The sequence below is a fragment of the Piliocolobus tephrosceles genome, chromosome 19 (genome assembly GCF_002776525.5).
Source record: "Piliocolobus tephrosceles isolate RC106 chromosome 19, ASM277652v3, whole genome shotgun sequence".
Taxonomy (NCBI): domain Eukaryota; kingdom Metazoa; phylum Chordata; class Mammalia; order Primates; family Cercopithecidae; genus Piliocolobus; species Piliocolobus tephrosceles.
Genome location: NC_045452.1, coordinates 10,490,232 through 10,509,063, shown reverse-complemented (window position 1 = coordinate 10,509,063; position 18,832 = coordinate 10,490,232). Strand labels below are relative to the sequence as shown.

Below are 18,832 nucleotides of genomic sequence, written 5' to 3'. Positions count from 1 at the left end.
GAAAGAAAGAAAGAAAGAAAGAAAGAAAGAAAGAAAGAAAGAAAGAAAGAAAGAAAGAAAGAAAGAAAGAAAGAAAGAAGCGTGGGACATCTGCGGGAGTCAGGTGAGAACTGGTGGGAAGGCAGACAGGACACCATTATTTCGCATACTTGGCCCACGATTGGAGCATATTCAGCACATGTGGTCCAAATCATTGGTCCTCGGAGTTTGCATCATAGTTCAGGAATCTTTTCCAATTCTTTCCCATCCAAAGTGTTTCTCTTCTGCATCATGAACCTCAGATATGTTCCCACATGGGTATGGAAATTTACTGCTTGGGTGTTAAAACAAAAACATCTGAGGAAATTAAAAGCAACTAAATTCCACTAGAATTGCGTGGGTGGGGCAGGGCCATAGAGGCGGAAGACAAGAATTAATAGAAATTGACTCAATTTCTTCTTTATTAGCTGATCCACCAGAAGGAGAATAAGAGCTAGAAGAAGCTAAAAAGAAGAAAGGTAGTAGTAAAGGAAAGACAAAAAAAAAAAAAAAAAAAAAAAAAAAAAAAAAAAGGAAGAAGGAAGATTATAGGAGCTAAAAATACTGTGAGGAAAGTTTGGCTAAACATCAAAGAAAGACAGATGTGTTTGCAAATAGAAGCGGTGGTTTAGATATGTCAGGAAGCACAGCTCCAAATGACGGGTGGAAAATAAAGGTTAGTGAGACTGAGCTCAGCAGAATAAAAAACCTTCATGGGAGAATCAAACTAAGGAAGAGGTCTTTCAGCAACTTGGAAGCCCTATCGCTTTAACCCCGAGTTCCCCGGATCAAGTGCTGGCACCCATGATGGAAACTCTTGCCATGGTTTCAGTACCCTGGACCAAATAGTCATTCTATCCTGACTTTATAATTCTAAACAACCTTTGATGGGACAATCTCTGCTAAAGACTAACCGCTTCCTTATCTTATCTTCAGCTACCTGCTTCCCTTTCCGTGTAACAAAGCATAGAATATTCTGAACCACTCCCATAACCAGGGGATGTAGCTTCTCTACATTCAGCACTTCTGTGAGGTCAATCAATGTGACAAATACATAATGAAGACAGATCATGAAAGTCTGATACCCTAGTCAGATCAGAAACATTCCCTACTTTCAAGAGGCTCATTGCTTGACCTCATACACTAGATTATTTTTCTTTGTTCTTTTTCTTTTTTGTAGAGATGGGGTCTTGCTTTGTTGCCCAAGCTCATCTTGAACTCCTGGATTCAAGTGATCCTTCTGCCTGAGCCTCCCAAAGTGCTGGGATTATAGGTGGGTACCACCACACCCGGCCATAAACCAGATTGATGCACATGAATGACCTGAGATGAAGATCATATCAAATGTTGCATTACATCACTTAGACCATGGGCAACAGGAGCTCAAGAAATGGTCAGATGAGTAAATGGACCATAATATTAATAACATTCACATGGTCAGGCACCCCGGTGGCTCATGCCTGAAATCCCAGCACTTTGGGAGGTGAAGGCGGGTAGATCACGAGGTCAGGAGTTCGAGACCAGCCTGGCCAACATGGTGAAACCTTGTCTATGCTAAAAATATAAAAATTAGCCGGGCCTGGTGGCGGGCACCTGTAATCCCAGCTACTTGGGAGGCTGAGGCAGGAGAATTGCTTGAACCTGGGAGGCAGAGGTTGCAGTGAGCTGAGAAATGTGCCACTGCACTCCAGCCTAGGTGACAGATTGAGACTCTGTCTCAAAATAAATAAATAAATAAATAAATAAATAAATAAATAAATAAATAAATAATAACATTCACATGGGATGGGTGTGTTGGTTCACAGCTGTAGTCCCAGCACTTTGGGAGGATCACTTGAGCCCAGGAGTTCCAGACTAAGCTGAGCAACATAGGGAGACCTCATCTCTACAAAAAAAAAAAAAAAAAAAAAAATTAGCTGGGCATGGTGGCACAAGCCTGTGATCTCAGCTACTTGGGAAGCCAAAGTGGGAGGACTGCTTGAGCCCAGGAGGTAGACACTCCCATGAGCCATGATCACACTACTGCACTCCAGCCTAGGTGACAGACTGAGACCCTGTCTCAAAACAGAAACAAAAAAACAAAAAAGCAAATATTATTGAGTGCTTACTATACACCAGGAGCCATGCCAAGTACTTCAGATGCGTTGTCCCACTTCACCCTCACAATAATCCTTAGGTAGGCACTATGACTAGGCCCATTTCACAGCTGAGGAAATTAAGGTTCACAGGTATGAATTCACTTGCCTAATGAAAGATGGATCTGGGATGCCAACACAGGCAGACTCTCTTATGAGCCTAGAGAAAGCCTCATGACAAGGACAGGACTACAACTGGGCCTGGGTATGGTAGATGGATAGGCTGACTAACAGCGAGGCCAGGCATCACGGTGATAACTGTGAGCGTTTAAGAACAAGGACAGTAGGGCTGGGTGTGGTGATTCATTCCTGTAATCCCAGCACTTTGGGAGGCCAAGGTGGGTGGATCACCTGAGGTCAGGAATTTGAGACTAGCCTGGCCAACATGGTGAAACCCCATCTCTACTAAAAATACAAAAATTAGACAGGCATGGTGTGCGTGCCTGTAATCCCAGCTACTTGGAAGGCTGAGGCAGGAGAATCCCTTGAACCCGGGAGGTGGAGGTTGCAGTGAGCCAAGACCGTGCCACTGCACTCCAGCCACCTGGGCAACAAGAGTGAAACTCCATCTCAAAAAAAAAAAAAAAAAAAACAAGGGCATTATAAAGGGCATTGTAGACTTTGGTTGGGTTGGGTTCAGCCTTTGTTGGTTACTTGGGGCATGATAATTGAGCAACTTGTGCCTCAGTTTCTTTATCTGTAAAACAGGGAACAGTACTCAAATTCATAGGACTGTTGGTAGCATTTCATGACGTGATGCTAATAAAGTGGCTAGAACAGTGCCTGGCCTTCAGGAAGGATTCAATAAATATTAGTTTTATTGACACAGGAGAAATAGGTTAGACCAAGGTACCCTGGGTTAGTTTTAAGGAAGGCTGAGAGGGTTACCTGTTGTGGCATAGTCAATTGAAGTGAGTTACAATGAAGGCAAAGAAGGCAGAATTTGATTGAACTTGAAGAGTATGTATCAAGTACTGCCCATGTGAACAGCTCTGTGCTGGAAGAAGGAGATTGGGAAGTTACTGCAGCCGCGGTGTTGTGCTGTGGGGAAGGGAGATGGATTTGTAAACCCCGGAGCGAGGTTCTGCCTACCCGAGGCCGCTGCTGTGCGGAGACCCCCGGGTGAAGCCACCGTCATCATGTCTGACCAGGAGGCAAAACCTTCAACTGAGGACTTGGGGGATAAGAAGGAAGGTGAATATATTAAACTCAAAGTCATTGCACAGGATAGCAGTGAGATTCACTTCAAAGTGAAAATGACAACACATCTCAAGAAACTCAAAAAATCATACTGTCAAAGACAGGGCGTTCCAATGAATTCACTCAGGTTTCTCTTTGAGGGTCAGAGAATTGCTGATAATCATACTCCAAAAGAACTGGGAATGGAGGAAGAAGATGTGATTGAAGTTTATCAGGAACAAACGGGGGGTCATTCAACAGTTTAGATATTCTTTTTATTTTTTTTCTTTTCCCTCAATCCTTTTTTATTTTTAAAAATAGTTCTTTTGTAATGTGGTGTTCAAAACGGAATTGAAAACTGGCACCCCATCTCTTTGAAACATCTGGTAATTTGAATTCTAGTGCTCATTATTCATTATTGTTTGTTTTCATTGTGCTGATTTTTGGTGATCAAGCCTCAGTCCCCTTCATATTACCCTCTCCTTTTTAAAAATTATGTGTGCACAGAGAGGCCACCTTTTTCAGGACATTGCATTTTCAGGCTTGTGGTGATAAATAAGATCGACCAATGCAAGTGTTCATAATGACTTTCCAATTGGCCCTGATGTTCTAGCATGTGATTGCTTCACTCCTGGACTGTGACTTTCAGTGGGAGATGGAAGTTTTTCAGAGAACTGAAGTGTGGAAAAATGACCTTTCCTTAACTTGAAGCTACTTTTAAAATTTGAGGGTCTGGACCAAAAGAAGAGGAATATCAGGTTGAAGTCAAGATGACAGATAAGGTGAGAGTAATGACTAACTCCAAAGATGGCTTCACTGAAGAAAAGGCATTTTAAGATTTTTTAAAAATCTTGTCAGAAGATCCCAGAAAAGTTCTAATTTTCATTAGCAATTAATAAAGCTATATATGCAGAAATGAATACAACAGAACACTGCTCTTTTTGATTTTATTTGTACTTTTTGGCCTGGGATATGGGTTTTAAATGGACATTGTCTGTACCAGCTTCATTAAAATAAACAATATTTGTAAAAATCGTAAAAAAAAAAAAAAAAAAAAAGGAGATTGAGGCTGGGCACAGGCTCACGCCTGCAATCCTAGCACTTTGAGAGGCCAAGGTGGGTGGATCACTTGAGGCCAGGAGTTTGAGAACAGCCGGGCCAACATGGTGAAAACTCATCTCTACTAAAAATACAAAAATTCGCTGGGCTTGGTGGTGTGCGCCTGTAATCCCAGCTTCTTGGGTGGCTAAGGACGAGAATTGCTTGAACCCCAGGAGGCGGAGGTTGCAGTGAGCTGAGATCACGCCACTGCACTCCAGGCTGCGGACAGAGTGAGTGAAAGACCTAGCAGAGTCATTGAGTAAAAGACCTAGCAAAGTAAATCTAACAGATGAGTGTCTGGAAAGATGAGGTGCAGGAAAGCCCAAATCAAGATGGGGAAGGAGAAAAGAGAAACAGATGACCGATTCCTATTATGCCTTTTTTTTTTTTTTTGCTTGACATTTCCCTCCTGTCCCTGCTTTGCAGAGTAAAGACAGATGGTAATTTCCAGGTAGCCCAGGAGCCTCGTGCCATTTTTCCAAGATTGACCAGCTTTGAAAAGATGCTTGCCTGCCCAGTCTCCAGACATTCGCAAACTCTTCCCAAAGACAAACCCTTTCCAAAGCCCTGCTCTAAAACCGACCCAGCTCTTAGGAGGTGAGGCCAGGGCTCGCTACTGAAAGGAAACCATTGTCCTCCTAAGTGTCTGTGGGTCCAGCTGCCATAGGCCTGGAGGTGGTTCCACCACAGCCTGTGGTGCGGTCCGCCTGCAGGCTTTGATTCACTCCAGGGACAACACTTAAAAACTCCAACAGGCAACACATGCGATTCCAGGAGCCCCTGCCAGATTCATACTCTGTTTTTCCATCATTTCACTCTCCTCCCCCTCAGGAGGGAGGCTCCCGAGGCATTTTACAAATAAAAAAATCAAACCCACCAACAGGACGAGCACCTGATAAGGAGTGAGGCATTGCCCAAGAGTTCCCAGGAAGAGGCGGCTTTGTTCTCGTTTCAAGCCCTTGACACTGCTAACAGCTCTAATTACTGCATTTGCCATGGGATGTAAAATAAAACCACATTCCAGAAACCATGTAGTCTTCCTGGGAGAGACACGCAGGGAAAGGTGCCCAGGGCTGCAGGAACGTGTTCTTTCATTTCTGGTCCCTAACCTTGGCAGCTATTCTGAGAACTTAACAGTGCCTCCTTTATGTACATGAAGGAGGGCACTTTTGCACATGTAGGGATGCATCTCACTACCTGTATCTCCAAATCTGGTCTGCACATTTGACTACATTTCCTGCAAAACATACTTCTTAAGAACATGAAGATCTTCAAAATTCATCCAAGCCATTTTGGGGGAAATGAGGACTTCAGAAGTTTCTGAGGCTAGAAGCAAAACCATATAGAACTTCTTCCCACATAATTTAACTATAAAGTCTGATGATGTAACACCCACCCACACCCACATCACAAACCAAAGTGACATCACAAATACTAGAGATAATGGCTCAAAGCTGCCGGCATTAAGCCCAAATCTAAACAAATAGCAATTTGCCCATACGTGACTGAGGCAGGGAAAGACAGGTGACTAGAAATATTAAAACAAAACAAAACAAACAAACAAAAAAAACAGAGAGAGAGAAAAGGGAAAGAGAAAATACATATTTCTTCCCCCTACTAAGCTAGCGAAAATAAAATTTAAGGCAACTGAAATATGGTAAGGTGATTTTATTTCTATAGATGACATTTCTAAGAAAGCCAGGTCTCTTTAAATATGTGATTCTGATCTATCCAAATTGTTCTGTTGCTCTTAGTTGGCCCCAGGAAATGGAGGCCCGGCAGCATTAATGTTTTCATATTGCTTTTATGGTCCCCAGAGGATATTGATTTCCCTGTGAATGAGCTCTTCTTGGCGCATGACCTTTGGGTAGAAAGTGTATTCAGCCGGGCATGGTGGATCACGCTTGTAATCCCAGCACTTTGGGAGGCTGAGGCAGGCCAATCATCTGAGGTCGTGAGTTCGAGACTAGCCTGACCAACATGGAGAAACCCCGTCTCTACTAAAAATACAAAATTAGCTGGGCGTGGTGGTGCATACCTGTAATCCCAGCTACTTGGGAGGCTGAGACAGGAGAATCACTTGAACCCGGGAGGCAGAGGTTGCGGTGAGCTGAGATCGCGCCATTGCACTCCAGCCTGGGCAACAAGAGCTAAACTCTGTACCCGCACCCCCCCCACCATAAAAAAGAAAGTATAAAGCGTATTCAGGGTTTGGCAAAACTTACTGGCTGTCATGTCTGTGTTGCAGCATGGTTGAGTGTCTACAGCGCATATGAAGTCTTGAGTGACCCTGCCTTCCATATTTTCTAGCAGGCAGGAATTATCTTCAATTCCTTGTGAACCCTCCCTGACCCCTGACTTCCTGCCCCAGCATGCTATGTTCTTTGAGAGCCTGAATATTACTGTAACCTTGTGGAGTTACTATCTCCTCCCTACTTGGTATAAAAGGCTTTAGTGAGCAGGAAAGGACATATAGTAAAATTCTAACAACTGGGTGGAAGGAATGGCCTATAAAAAGATGTTAACATTTTGCCTTCAAAGTAGATCTTTCATTCTCTGCTGAAGAACGGTCCTTTTAAAATTCATTTTTCCCTCTTATAATTCTAGCACCCAATCAATGTGAGACAAGACCCCAGCATCCCTATCTATGGACTCCGACAGTCCATCTTATTAAATACCAGGCTTCAGGACTGCTATGTGGACTCACCGGCTCTCACCAACATCTGGATGGCCAGAACGTGTGCAAAGCAGAACATTAACGCCACAGCATCAGCTACCACTTCCTCTTGGGAAGTTGTAAGGAATCCATTAATTGCCAATTCCTTCTCCCTGGTTAAGCTTGTACTCAGCCGGCAACTGAAGAGTAAGTGCTGCCCAGCACCACGCAAGCGTGGAGAAGCGAAACTCTCGAAGAGATTAAAGCACAAGGACGATTCAGTGATGAAAGCCACCCAGCAGGCCAGGAAAAGAAACTCCATCAGTTCCAAGAGCAAGCGGCCAGCAGGGCACAGGAGGCCTGCGGGAGGCATTAGAGAGGTAGACGAGGACCAGTGGTGGGGAAAATGTGACGGGTGAGGGGAGGGAAAAGATAAAGTCAGAGAACACTAATGGTTGAGATTATGTGGCGTGCGGCTACCACCTGTAATCTCAGCACTTTGGGAGGCCCAGCAGGGAGGATCGCTTTAGCTCAGAGAGTTCAAGACCAGCCTGGGCAACATAAGGAGACCTCATCTCTACTAAAAAGAAAAAAAAAAAAAAGCCAGGCATGATGGCACATGCCTGTGATCCCAGCTACTTGGGAGGTTAAGGAGGGAGGATTACTTGAGCCCGGGAGGTTGAGGCTGCAGTGAGCCATGATTGCACTACTGCATTCCTGATTGGGCAACAGAGCAAGACCCTGTCTCAAAAAAAAAAAAAAAAAAAAAGATCACTACCAAGTGAAGGAAATCCTAAAGTTGAAGACAGAATGTGGGGAGGAGGTGTAGCATGATAGAGCGGAAGAATGCCCCTGATTGTGGGGTCATGCTATTTATCATTTATACCATATCATTTATACTATGCTTAGTTCTAGAGAAGGATGAGGTGGCTTTCACAACCACAGACTTGACATGAAGGAAAAATAAGGGTGAGAAGGAAGGCTAGGATATGGGTAGTGCGTGCTTGTGCGCGCGCGCACACACACACACACACACACACACACACACACACCAGTGGTTGGCTATAGATTTGGATTGTGAGCGTCCACATGGAGAACTTCACCTACGAAGGCCTGATTGGAGTCCAGGTCTGTTACCCCATGGTGGCCAGCAGAGCTCAGCGTACCCTGGAGCTAGGCCATCAAGATTCAAATAACTCTGACTATAACTGAGGACGACCTCAGGCTTAATTTCTTTGTGCCTTGATATTATCATATTAAGTGAAGGATAATGGCCCTTCCCTCATAGGGCTTCATGAAGATTAAATAAGTCAATACATGCAAAAGGCTTTTTAACAGAGCCTGGCAGAGGGTAAATAATTAGCATCTTGCGTGGTATTCAATAGATGACAGCTGTGGTTATTAACCTTCTAGCTGTGTGGCCTTGGGCAAACCAATTCCAATTTCTTTGCCTTTAAAGCTGTCTCCTGCTGACCTCACAGGGTTATGGAGAACACACGCAGTGGTATGTACATAAAGGAATTCAGTAAACTAGAACATGCTAGACAAATGTTGGTTGTTGCTGTAACCAAGACTCTGGGACACAAATCCCAGATGATTATTCTGAGCTCCCCTCTCAAATTTTAGCTTTGACTTCTCTGCTTTCTTCCTGGCTAGAGTAAAGAAAGTTCAAAGGAGAAAAAACTAACAGTCCGCCAAGATCTTGAGGACAGATATGCTGAACATGTGGCTGCCACCCAAGCACTACTCCAAGACAGTAGGACAGCAGCCTGGAAGGGCCGAGTGTTGCTTCCTGAAACCCAAAAGAGACAGCAGTTGTCGGAGGACACGCTAACCATCCACGGTCTCCCCACAGAGGGTTACCAGGCTCTGTACCACGCTGTGGTAGAGCCAATGTTGTGGAATCCTTCAGGGACCCCCAAGAGGTACAGCCTGGAGTTGGGCAAGGCCATTAAACAAAAGCTCTGGGAGGCTCTGTGCAGTCAGGGTGCCATCTCTGAAGGTGCTCAGAAGGACCGGTTCCCTGGCAGGAAGTGGCCAGGTGTCCACGAGGAGCCTGTACTCAATAAATGGCCCAAGTTAAAGAGCAAAAAATAGGAACAGAAACTCATGGGATTAGGGTATTCTCTGCTAGAGAGCTGAAAAATAAACACAACTTTGCACCTTCCGTGTCATCTGAGTGCTTTACAAATTAGCGACACCCTCTCAGGGAAACAAAGAAGAACCAGATTCACTCAAGACCAAGGGTCCCTTTCCACTCATGATTAGGTAATTTTGAGGGGTAGATGCTGGGAGTATTTTTTCCTCCAAGGCCTTGAGGGTCTGTTAGTCTTCCAGGTAGGAAAAGGCCTGACAGATAAAGCAGACGTTTTACATTCAGGCTATGGCTCCCTATTTCCTTCCTTCTTTCCCTTTCTTTTCTTTTTTTTTCAGACAGCTCTGTTGCCCAGGCTGGAGTGCAGTGGCATGATCATAGCTCACTGCAGTCTCCACTTCCTGGGCTCAAGCAATCCTCCTGCCTCAGCCTCCTGAGTTGCTAAGACTACATGTGGACCCCAACATGTATAGCTTTTTTTTTCTCTTGGTAGAGAGATGGGGTCTCACTATGTTGCTGAGGCTGGTCTCCAACTCCTACCTCAAGAGATCCTCCTGCGTCAACCTCCTGAATAGCTGGGATTATAGGTATGAGCTCCCACGGCTGGCCATATGGTTCCCTATTTTTAAAAAGTGGACCACTAGGCTCGATCACTATCACTCTCCCTAGCTCCTTCTACATAGGGCTGAGCAGAAAGCCTACCATTCTCACAAGGATATAAACCCACACACCCTATAACAGATGATCTCCTGTGACACTGCCTAAACCCCCAATAACCTGGATTCTCTATTAACAGGAGAGAAAGTTGTATGAACGCTTCCATGGGCAAGTAGAAGTTAAAAGTACTGCCCCATGCGAACCTCCCCTTGTTGAATCTGTAGACTTTTACTGAACAGAGCAATGACAACATATAACACATACTTGATAAAATTGTATTTTTTTTACAGTCATTTGTACAATTTGTTACAAAACCATAGAAGACTACAACTTGTTTTAAATCATTTTTGGTCTGCAAATATGTAAAATCTGTGTGCAATTATCATGTATTTACAGGGTCTTGTGTTAGTCATTTTCAATGATTATTCCAAAAATGTCACACTCTCAACATAAGACATGGCTTAAGATAAATATATTAGTAAATAAATATTCTGAGAACATATTTCCATAAATGAAATGTGCTGCTATACATATACAGAATATACATAAGTTGTTTTCTAGCTTTTAAAACATTTTTAAAAAATGGTAATGTTGGAAAAAGAGCCCTTAGACCATTTTATTACAAAATTTTTACAGCAAAGTCTTTACAAAATCTCTTTTAAGTGCTATGGGAGAAATTAAAAAAATTTAAAATAGTGCCTTGTTAGACCAACACAATAGAAAGAGTTTACATAAAGAGTAGAAAAAGGCAGTTCTGTTTAAAGAATAATATTCTCAATTAGTAATTTTTTTTAGACCTCATTTTAAAAGCATTAGTCCTGCACAAACTTCGAGTAGAGACTAGCAGCACATAAATATGTGAGCAGTGGGACAGATGGGGCTTTATTTTATAAAAGGACTTGGGTTTAGGAGGAGATGTGGAAGGAGCTGAGGTTAAAGCCAGCTTACTGGGGCTGCATCCGTAAAGAGGTACCTTGTTGGTAAATACCCAAACTTCTACGTTTAGCTGGTTCTAGAACTCTTCACTGTACATGGCTGTCCTACACCCAGGGCTGGGTCACTTAACCATGCCCAACTGTCACACCCCAACTTAGAGGGATTGGGGGCAGGGGTTCTCAGTGGAAAATGAGATACTCCCAGTTTCCATGGCTATAAAACCACTACAAACCACTCAAGAGTCCACCTAAAAGGGTATCTGTCATTGGTGGAATCTTAAAACTTCAAAGAGGACATTTCTTTTGATTTATGTGTGAAAAAAAATAAGACCATTGGTTATTTTATTCTGGTGATCTCCCTGTCTGAGAAGCGAAAACAAATTTAAAAGACAATGGTTGGTGTTACCAGGGCGGTGGCTCACGCCTGTAATTCCAGCACTTTGGGAGGCCGAGGCGGGTGGATCACCTGAGGTCGGGAATTCAAGACTAGCCTGACCAACATGGAGAAACCTCGTCTCTACTAAAAATACAAAATTAGTCCGGCGTGGTGGTGCATGCTTGTAATCCCAGCTACTTGGGAGGCTGAGGCAGGAGAATCACTTGGACCCAGGAGGCGGAAGTTGTGGTAAGCTGAGATCGCGCCACTGCACTCCACCCTGGGCAACAAGAGCGAAACTCCGTCTCAAAAAACAAACAAACAAACAAACAAAGACAATGGTTGGTATTTGGTATTTAAGGTTTTAAAATTGCATTTTTGTTTCTACCACCTGTAAGCTACAAAAATTAAATGGGTTTCTTTTGCCATCTGTGGTTATCACTGGTTCAAGTGAAAACTAGATACACTTATTTTAATAAGCCCAGTGGAAGCCACATTCCGCACTCATCTATTTATTGCTTAAGGCTATTGAGGGGTGGTTTTCCAGCCAGGGCTAAAGAAAGCCACTTTGGGAGTTCAGTTTCAGATGAGGAAGAAAATATGCACTCAAAGGCATTAAAAACAAAACAAAACAACCCCCACCCCCCCACAAACAACAACAACAAAATCTCAATGAGAAGCTGCTTTTTGCAGTTCATATTAAAAGTCAGATCCCGCTTCCTTAAAACCATGTAATGCAAGCTGCTGTCCTTAGCAGCTGCTACTCCTGGCCCGAGAAATGAAGGCGTCCCAGATCACATGTCACCAGCTTAGGAGTTTCTCACACCCTCGGTAACAGGTGTGCGGGGCACAGTCTGAGGAACAGCCCTCAAGGGACTGCACCCGAGGATGGAGGACGGATCTCGCCAGTGAAGCCTCAATGGCAAATGTTTTGATCATTTGATGTTGGAATAGATGTCAAATCCTAGCTAGAGATAAGTAAATTTCCTCATCATAAGCTAAGGTTAAGAAAAACATTCTGATAGAGTGAGATTCTCGTTCAAGACTGGAGAAAGACCAGCACCATCACCTGGCAATCCAGGTGGTCCTTGTTCTCCTACCCACAGGGGGCCAGGTCTCAAGTTTCCTATTCTCAAGCGAGCTTTCAGACCCAATGGGCCAGTTCTTTCAGATGGCAACAAATATCTGATGAATGAATGAATAAATACAAGTGACCAGAAGAGTTAGTGAACACAAGGACTAATATGATTAGTTCCCTCTAAAAAAGTTTTTTTTAAAGAACAAGGAATACATTGGACAAAAAGGATGACAATCCCTGATCTGAAATAGCTTTAAATAGATTCTCTCTCCCTTTTAAAAATGAAACACCTTAAAACCACAACGGTTTGGGCTTTTAAACTCTCCCCTTCCCCTTAATAAAAAAGGCTGGAAAAATATACAAAAACCTACCCTTTGGGTGTAAACTATCTGATAGTCTCTCTCTCTGTCTCATGGAGAATCAATACATAATAGTGCATTAGGTAGACAGGATAGTAGACATCTGCAGACGAGATGAGCAATTTCAGCCATGAGGCAGAGGACTGAATAACCCTGAAGCAGAGCTTCCATGGGGTAACGGGATAGGAAAGGTATCATTCAAATGGAGCTCAGTGCAGACCTCGTAGGTCCAGGCACATGCCCCTAGAAAGGCAGCCCAAGGAAGCAGCAGCCGAGGGGTGTGGCTGCCCCCACACAGACGCATGCGCACTGCACATCGGTGTGCCGCTGGGTCAGTGGAGAGCACTCTCCCCCAGCCCCATTGGACACCAAGGCCACAAAAGTACATTCCTTCTGGGTGTCTGTCCCCACACACCCCGTCGAGCCATTTCTGCAGCCAGTGGCAGGGAGCCCAAAACATTTTTGCAAAGGACTCCAAAGTCAGGACAACCAAAGGGGACAGCCTCCTCTTCCCTGCCCCGAGGGTCAGAGTTCAGGTTGAGGGTCCCAAGAACATGCCCTTACTATGACCTGGACCTCAGCCAAGACCAGGGCTGTGAACTCTGTTGTTTCACTTGGGACCATGACCTGAGGGGGCAGATTGAGGGCACTGGGCAGAATTGTCCCCATCACCCTGGAGCTTTCGTAGCAGCGCTCGACCTGGCTCCGCAGGGCTGCAGATCATGTACACCCTATTCCTAGCTGCTGCCATCACCTGCCTAAAGGCGTGGGCTGGAGGGGCATGGCATCTGAGACCTGAAATAGTATACATTGGCATTTGCCACGAGAAAGAAAGAGGCAGCTTTGCACTCAGAGCCTGTACCCATATCAACTAGCTTTACTTCAAGTTTCTGGTTCATTTTCTAAGGCAGGTGAAGCCCTGAGCTTTTCAAAGGCCTGAGCTCCCTCCAGGGAGACAACAGTATCTACACATGATGTGGTTCATTTAATGCAGCAGTGATTTTTTTTTTTTTTTTTTCAGCAAAAGTTGGCGGTTAGGGTTCTTTAAAATATATATTTAAATAACTTTTTACATTTACATACAATATCTTAAAAAAAAAAAAAAGCAGAGAACTCAATCCCACACCTCAGAACCCCAAGCACACACACTTTACAAAACAGAACATGTTATCAAAAGAGGCAAAGGACTCGGAGAATTTTGTCTGTTGATTTGTTAATGGGGTAGGGGGTGGTTTTGCCACAGGGGGCTCACATTTTGGGTTGACAAGGAGGGCTCTCTTTATTACCACTTTTGTGTGTTTGTCAAAGCTAAAAAATTTTTTTGTTTTTGTTTTTTGAAGGAAGTCAGTTTGGAGTCTCCATACAGTTCCCCACTTCCAGGTTAAGAGTTCCTCCTGAGCTCAGGCTCCGGTGCTGCTGCTGTCTGCTGAGCGAGATCTCGGTCCTGGGAAAGAGAGAGAACAATCATCAGGGGAGGGAGCTAGCACCACACATGGGACCAGGCAAGGGACTCAGGCGGCCCTGTCCCCAGCGTGTGGCAGACCTGTGTATGCTAAAGGGCTGAAGCAGGCTCCAGTTCCCAGAGGGGCTCCATCTGTGCTGAGAGCACAGGTGCCTCCTGGAGAGCCAGCCTCTCTCATCTGGATGTACAGAGCTTTCTAGAAGCCCTTAGGTAACATGAAAACCCAATATATTAGAAATGGTAACTGCATGTCCAGTGTGCGTCAGGCCCTGGGAAAAGCAGGAGAGGACCCCCTCACAGAGCTTACGGACCTTAAGAGAAAGTAATTCAGCAATAGGATAACAGGAAGTGAACAAAGGGTGTGCAGGTGATCTCAGAGGGGGCTGGAGTGTCGCTTAATCTAAGATTTGGAGGACAGAAGTAGTGGAGAGGTCTGGGAGCTGGAGTAAGTTTGGCATATGGGGAGAATGGGACGGGGCCACAGGGGGTGAAAGCAGCAAGCAAGGAGAGTGAACCAGCTCATCAGATGGGCTGGCAGGGGCTGGATCACACAGAACTGAGTGAGATGCTAACATTTATTATTATTATTTTTGAGACAGAGTCTTGCTGTGTTGCCTAGGTTTAAGTGCAGTGGTGAGATCATGACTATAGCCTCAATCTCTTGGGCTCAAGTGAGTAGCCAATCTCTTGGGCTCAGCCTCCTGAGTATCTGAGACTAAAGAGATAGGTTCATTCTATGTTCCCCAGGCTGATGTCCAACTCCTGGCCTCAAGTGATCCTCCTGCCTTGGCCTTCCAAAGCACTGGGCCAGAAGTTAACTTTTTTTTTTTTTTGAGACGGAGTCTCGCTCTGTCGCCAGGTGGGAACACAATGGGGCGATCTTGGCTCACTGCAACCTCCGTGTCCCATGTTCAAGCAATTCTCCTGCCTCAGTCTCCTGAGTAGCTGGAACTATAGGCGCCCACCACCATGCCCAGCTAACTTTCATATTTTTATTAGACATGCAGTTTCGCCATGTTGGCCAGGATGGTCTCGATCTCTTGATTTGGTGATCTGCCTGCCTCAGCCTCCCAAAGTGCTGGGATTACAGGGGTGAGTCGACGTACCTGGCCAACATTTTAAAGATTTTAAAGGTAATGGCAAGTCATGGAAGCATTTTCCAGCACAAAGACGTCAACTTTGTTTAAGAAAGGCCACTCTGGCTCCAGGCAGAATAGAAAGCAAGACCAGTGACAGCAGACCAGTCAGAGGTTATGGCCTCTGTCCTGGAGAAGAAAATGGGGCTGGACTGAGGGGATAGCAATGAGGGTGCAGAGAAGTAGATATATTTGGGATGTACTTTGCAGGTAGATCTTGTTGCAGTGCTACTCAGAGGTGCTAGACTCCACAGTTTATTACTGAGGCAGCATATTTGGAAATCTTGTAGCAATCTGATGTCTGTTGAATCTAATAATAAAATACATGGACTTGTATCTTACATGTCTTTTGCTAAGTTTCATTTTCTGGGAATTCATTTTCATGAACTGAGGCAAAAACAAACAACTGGGGTGCTTCACAGACAGGTTGAGAAGCCCAGGAGGCTGGAGTGCAAGGGGCAGGGTGGGCATAGGGATGGGTCTTAGGCTTTTTTTTGTTTTTGAGATGGAGTCTTGCTCTGTCACCCAGGCTGGAGTGCAGTGGTGTGATCGCGGCTCACTGCAACCTCCACCTCCCAGGTTCAGGCGATTCTCCTGCCTCAGCCTCCCGAGTAGCTGGAATTACAGGCGCCCGCTATGCCCAGCTAATTTTTTTTGTATTTTAGAGATGGAGTTTCACCATATTGGCCAAGCTGCTCTCGAACCCCTGAATTCAAGTGATTTATCCGCCTTGGCCTCCCAAAGTGCAGGGATTACAGGTGTGAGCCACTGGGTCCAGCCTTTTTTTTTTTTTTTTTTTTTTTTGGAGACAAGAGTCTTGCTCTGTCGCCCAGGCTGGAGTGCAGTAGCTTGATCTTGGCTCACTGCAACCTCTGCTAACCAGGTTCAAGCGGTTCTCCTGCCTCAGCCTCCCGAGCAGCTGGGACTGCAGGCACCCGCCACCACTCCCGGCTAATTTTTGTACTGAGTAACGAGAATGTTTACGAAGTAGCTCCTACGTAATATCCCAGCCCTGGGAGTCATGAACAGACTCCATGGTTTTGCCATGTTGGCCAGGCTGGTCTCCAACCCCCGGCCTCAAGTGATCCACGGCCTCGGCCTCCCAAAGTGTTGGGATTACAGGCATGAGCCACTACCCCCAGCTGGTGCTAGGTTTTTGGTGTGAGCATGTGCATGGGGAGCAGGGCAGAGGGGGAAATGAGAGCACTGCTGTGGACATGACAGGCTGCAGGCATCTTGGGGGAGAGATCCCGAGATTGTGGAAGCAGAGGGCTTAAAGGGTCTGAACTCCAAGGGAGGAGGGCCAGGCTGAGGAGTAACCCTTGGAAGTCTTCAGTCTCAGACGGTGTTTAAAGCTAAGGGCAAAAAAGAAGTCATTCAGAAAATGCTTGAGACAGAAGATGACGAGACGACCGATGGAAACTCCTGCTCTGACCTACTGCCATTTCCTGCTCTCACCTGCAGCCTCAGTGGCCGTGGCGCTGGACTCCTGAGTGTCCTGGAGGGCATTAGGGAAGCTGGCCCTGGCAGCACCCACCTCCTCTGGAGGGCAGCCAGGCCGCAGCAGGGCCCTAGCCTGGCAGCACAGAGCCCGCTCCTCTTCCCGGGTTGCTCCCAGGCCCCTATGGGGCCGTGGGGTGTCCGGGCCCCGCGTCCCACCCCAGGAGCCGAGGCTGTGGGTCCCTTGGCAGTCCGAGGGTAGGCCCAGGTCACAGTCCACATCCTCCGGAATGATGGGGATGCGCTGGCTCAGGTCCCGGGCCCCGGGGTAGCAGCCGGGCGGGGGCTCCTCGGTGAGCGTGTACTGCACACTCACCGAGTAGTCCTCAGTGTAGCAGCCGCTGCCCCCTCCGCCGCTGCGGGCCACCTGCTTCTCTTCATAGAAGCAGCAGGGCAGGCCCTCGTATTTCACCCCATCTGTCCTGGGCAAATGGTCGGGGTGAAGGCCGTACAGGCCCTGGGAGCTTCCTGACTGGGGCTCCCCACCCGCCGGGCCAGAGCCCTCGTAAAGGTGGGGCCCCAGGAGCAAGGTGCTGCTGCCAGCTGCTCCGGCACTAGGTCCGGGTGGGGAGGGTTGGGGCTCGCAGCAGCAGGCACACGACGGCCCCTCGTGGCCCCCCTTCCAGGTCCTCCTGAGGTCCGGGGCGGCCCCAGGAGAAGCCTCGAGCCCCACTTCTGAGGTAGAGCTCTTGGGCCCCCTGTGCTCCAGGGAGGAGTTGCTGCTGTAGTTCATCTCCAGGCTGCAGGTGGACACCTGATCCCCCGAGCGAGAGGCAGGGCCCGGCCAAGGCTCGCCCCGCCCAGCACCATGACTGTGCACCACCGGGAGCTCCTCGGGGGGCGGGGAGCCCTCGAAGCACACAGCAGGCCCCCGGCCCGAGCTGCCCGAGCCCCCCGCCTCACTGGCACGACAGGGGCTCCGGCTGCGGTAGATGAAGGGGTCATAGTCACTGCTGAGGGAGCTGCGGAAGGTGGAGCAGCTCCCGTACACGCCCTGGTTGCTGACCTCAGTGCAGTCTACCACAGAGTCACTGGAGGAACAATGGCACTGGCCGGAGCTGCTGCTGCTGCTGCTGTCGCTGCCCGGGCAGTCGGCCAGGTAGCCACTGCACACCGAGCGGTGGCCGTGATAGCAGCTGAAGCTGGACGTGCTGCCGCTCTCCAGGTGGGAGTGGGAGGGCGGGGCCACGTGCACCACTGTGGGGAAGAGCAGGCTGCCACTGCCGCTGGGAGGAAAGGCGCTGGGAGGAAAGGCACGGGCCGGGCCCCGGGGCGTGAGGCTAGGCGGGGACTGCCCCTCCTGCTCCGGGTAGCTGAGGCCCTGGAAGTAGTAGTGCTGGTACATGGTCTCATACTGGGAGAAGCAAGCTGCCTTGGAGAAGCTGCGGCCGCTCAACTTGGGCCTGCGGAAGGGGTGGGCTGGAGAGTAGGCCCGGTGCTCCAGGCCGCAGCGGTGAGCGGCCAGGCTGTGGTCCAGGTGGAGGGGTGGGTAGCTGCGGATGTAGGCGGGGGTCTGCGGGGAATAAAGGCTCTGCTCCCCGTTCCGGTCCACGGTCAGCAAGGTGACGGGGTTGCCCTGGGAGTCCATGCTTGTCCTCGTAGGGTAGGCTGGGATGGCGTTGGTCCTGTGCACACGGCCCGGGTAATGCACCGGCAGGGTCACCCTCTGCTGCCGACCACGTGAGAGGTTGCTGGTCTCCACACACACCGTGCTTGGGTTTCCCTTTTGTTCTGGGGACAAGCGGAGGAAACAGAGTAGGCAGGGCTGAGCATACTGGTGTCAGGGGCTAGAGGGATTTTTAAAAGGTGCAGAGGCTGAAGCAGCAGGCTTGGTCACCTGCCAAGGTGCCCATTCTCACAACCCTGCCCCCAAACTCAGAGGCAGCGGCAGAGGTTGACCTGCTTATCTGTGTGAAATGGCCCATCTCTTGTAAAGGCCTCGCTCCCAACTCCCCACTGCTCTGCCTGACTGGGCACCACAAGAGTCTGCAGAAAAGAATTGGACTCAAAGACGCCAGTGTCCCTCCATCCCTGTTTAATGACACAGTGATGCAGGAGCAACAGCACAAGCTGGCCACTGCACACTCATCATCCCTCATGGTCCTAGGAACACCCCCATGGTATGGGGTGTGGGCAAACACCATT

The 18,832-nt window shown here is 47.4% G+C and overlaps 2 protein-coding genes and 1 pseudogene across 3 annotated transcripts in view; 2 read left to right on the top strand and 1 right to left on the bottom strand.

Annotated features, from left to right (window-relative positions):
* The first annotated feature begins 3,173 nt into the window (after window positions 1-3,173).
* On the top strand, window positions 3,174-4,367 carry LOC111525351 (annotated as a pseudogene). The gene has a single exon (XR_002726075.2). The product of XR_002726075.2 is annotated as a small ubiquitin-related modifier 1 pseudogene (transcript).
* Window positions 4,368-5,949: 1,582 nt separating this feature from the next.
* C19H22orf31 (chromosome 19 C22orf31 homolog) lies at window positions 5,950-9,256 on the top strand. The gene is made up of 3 exons (XM_023190708.1): window positions 5,950-6,090; window positions 7,041-7,469; window positions 8,746-9,256. The coding sequence occupies exons 1-3, from the start codon at window positions 6,088-6,090 to the stop codon at window positions 9,184-9,186; spliced, it is 873 nt and encodes a 290-aa protein (XP_023046476.1). The 5' UTR covers window positions 5,950-6,087; the 3' UTR covers window positions 9,187-9,256.
* Window positions 9,257-12,375: 3,119 nt separating this feature from the next.
* The window catches only part of ZNRF3 (zinc and ring finger 3), a 172,357-nt gene continuing 165,900 nt past the window's right edge, over window positions 12,376-18,832 (bottom strand). Inside the window, exons 8-9 of the mRNA XM_023190709.3 lie at window positions 16,646-18,418; window positions 12,376-14,033 (exon numbers count right to left, since the gene is read on the bottom strand). Coding sequence (XP_023046477.1) covers window positions 13,990-14,033; window positions 16,646-18,418 — 1,817 coding nt within the window. The 3' untranslated portion in view covers window positions 12,376-13,989. The remainder of the gene's footprint in view (window positions 14,034-16,645; window positions 18,419-18,832) is intronic.

Excerpts from the sequence above, each read along its gene's own strand:
- C19H22orf31 (XM_023190708.1), top strand. Across the intron at positions 7,470-8,745 it reads CTGCGGGAGGCATTAGAGAG|AGTAAAGAAAGTTCAAAGGA; the intron begins GTAGACGAGGAC and ends CTTCCTGGCTAG.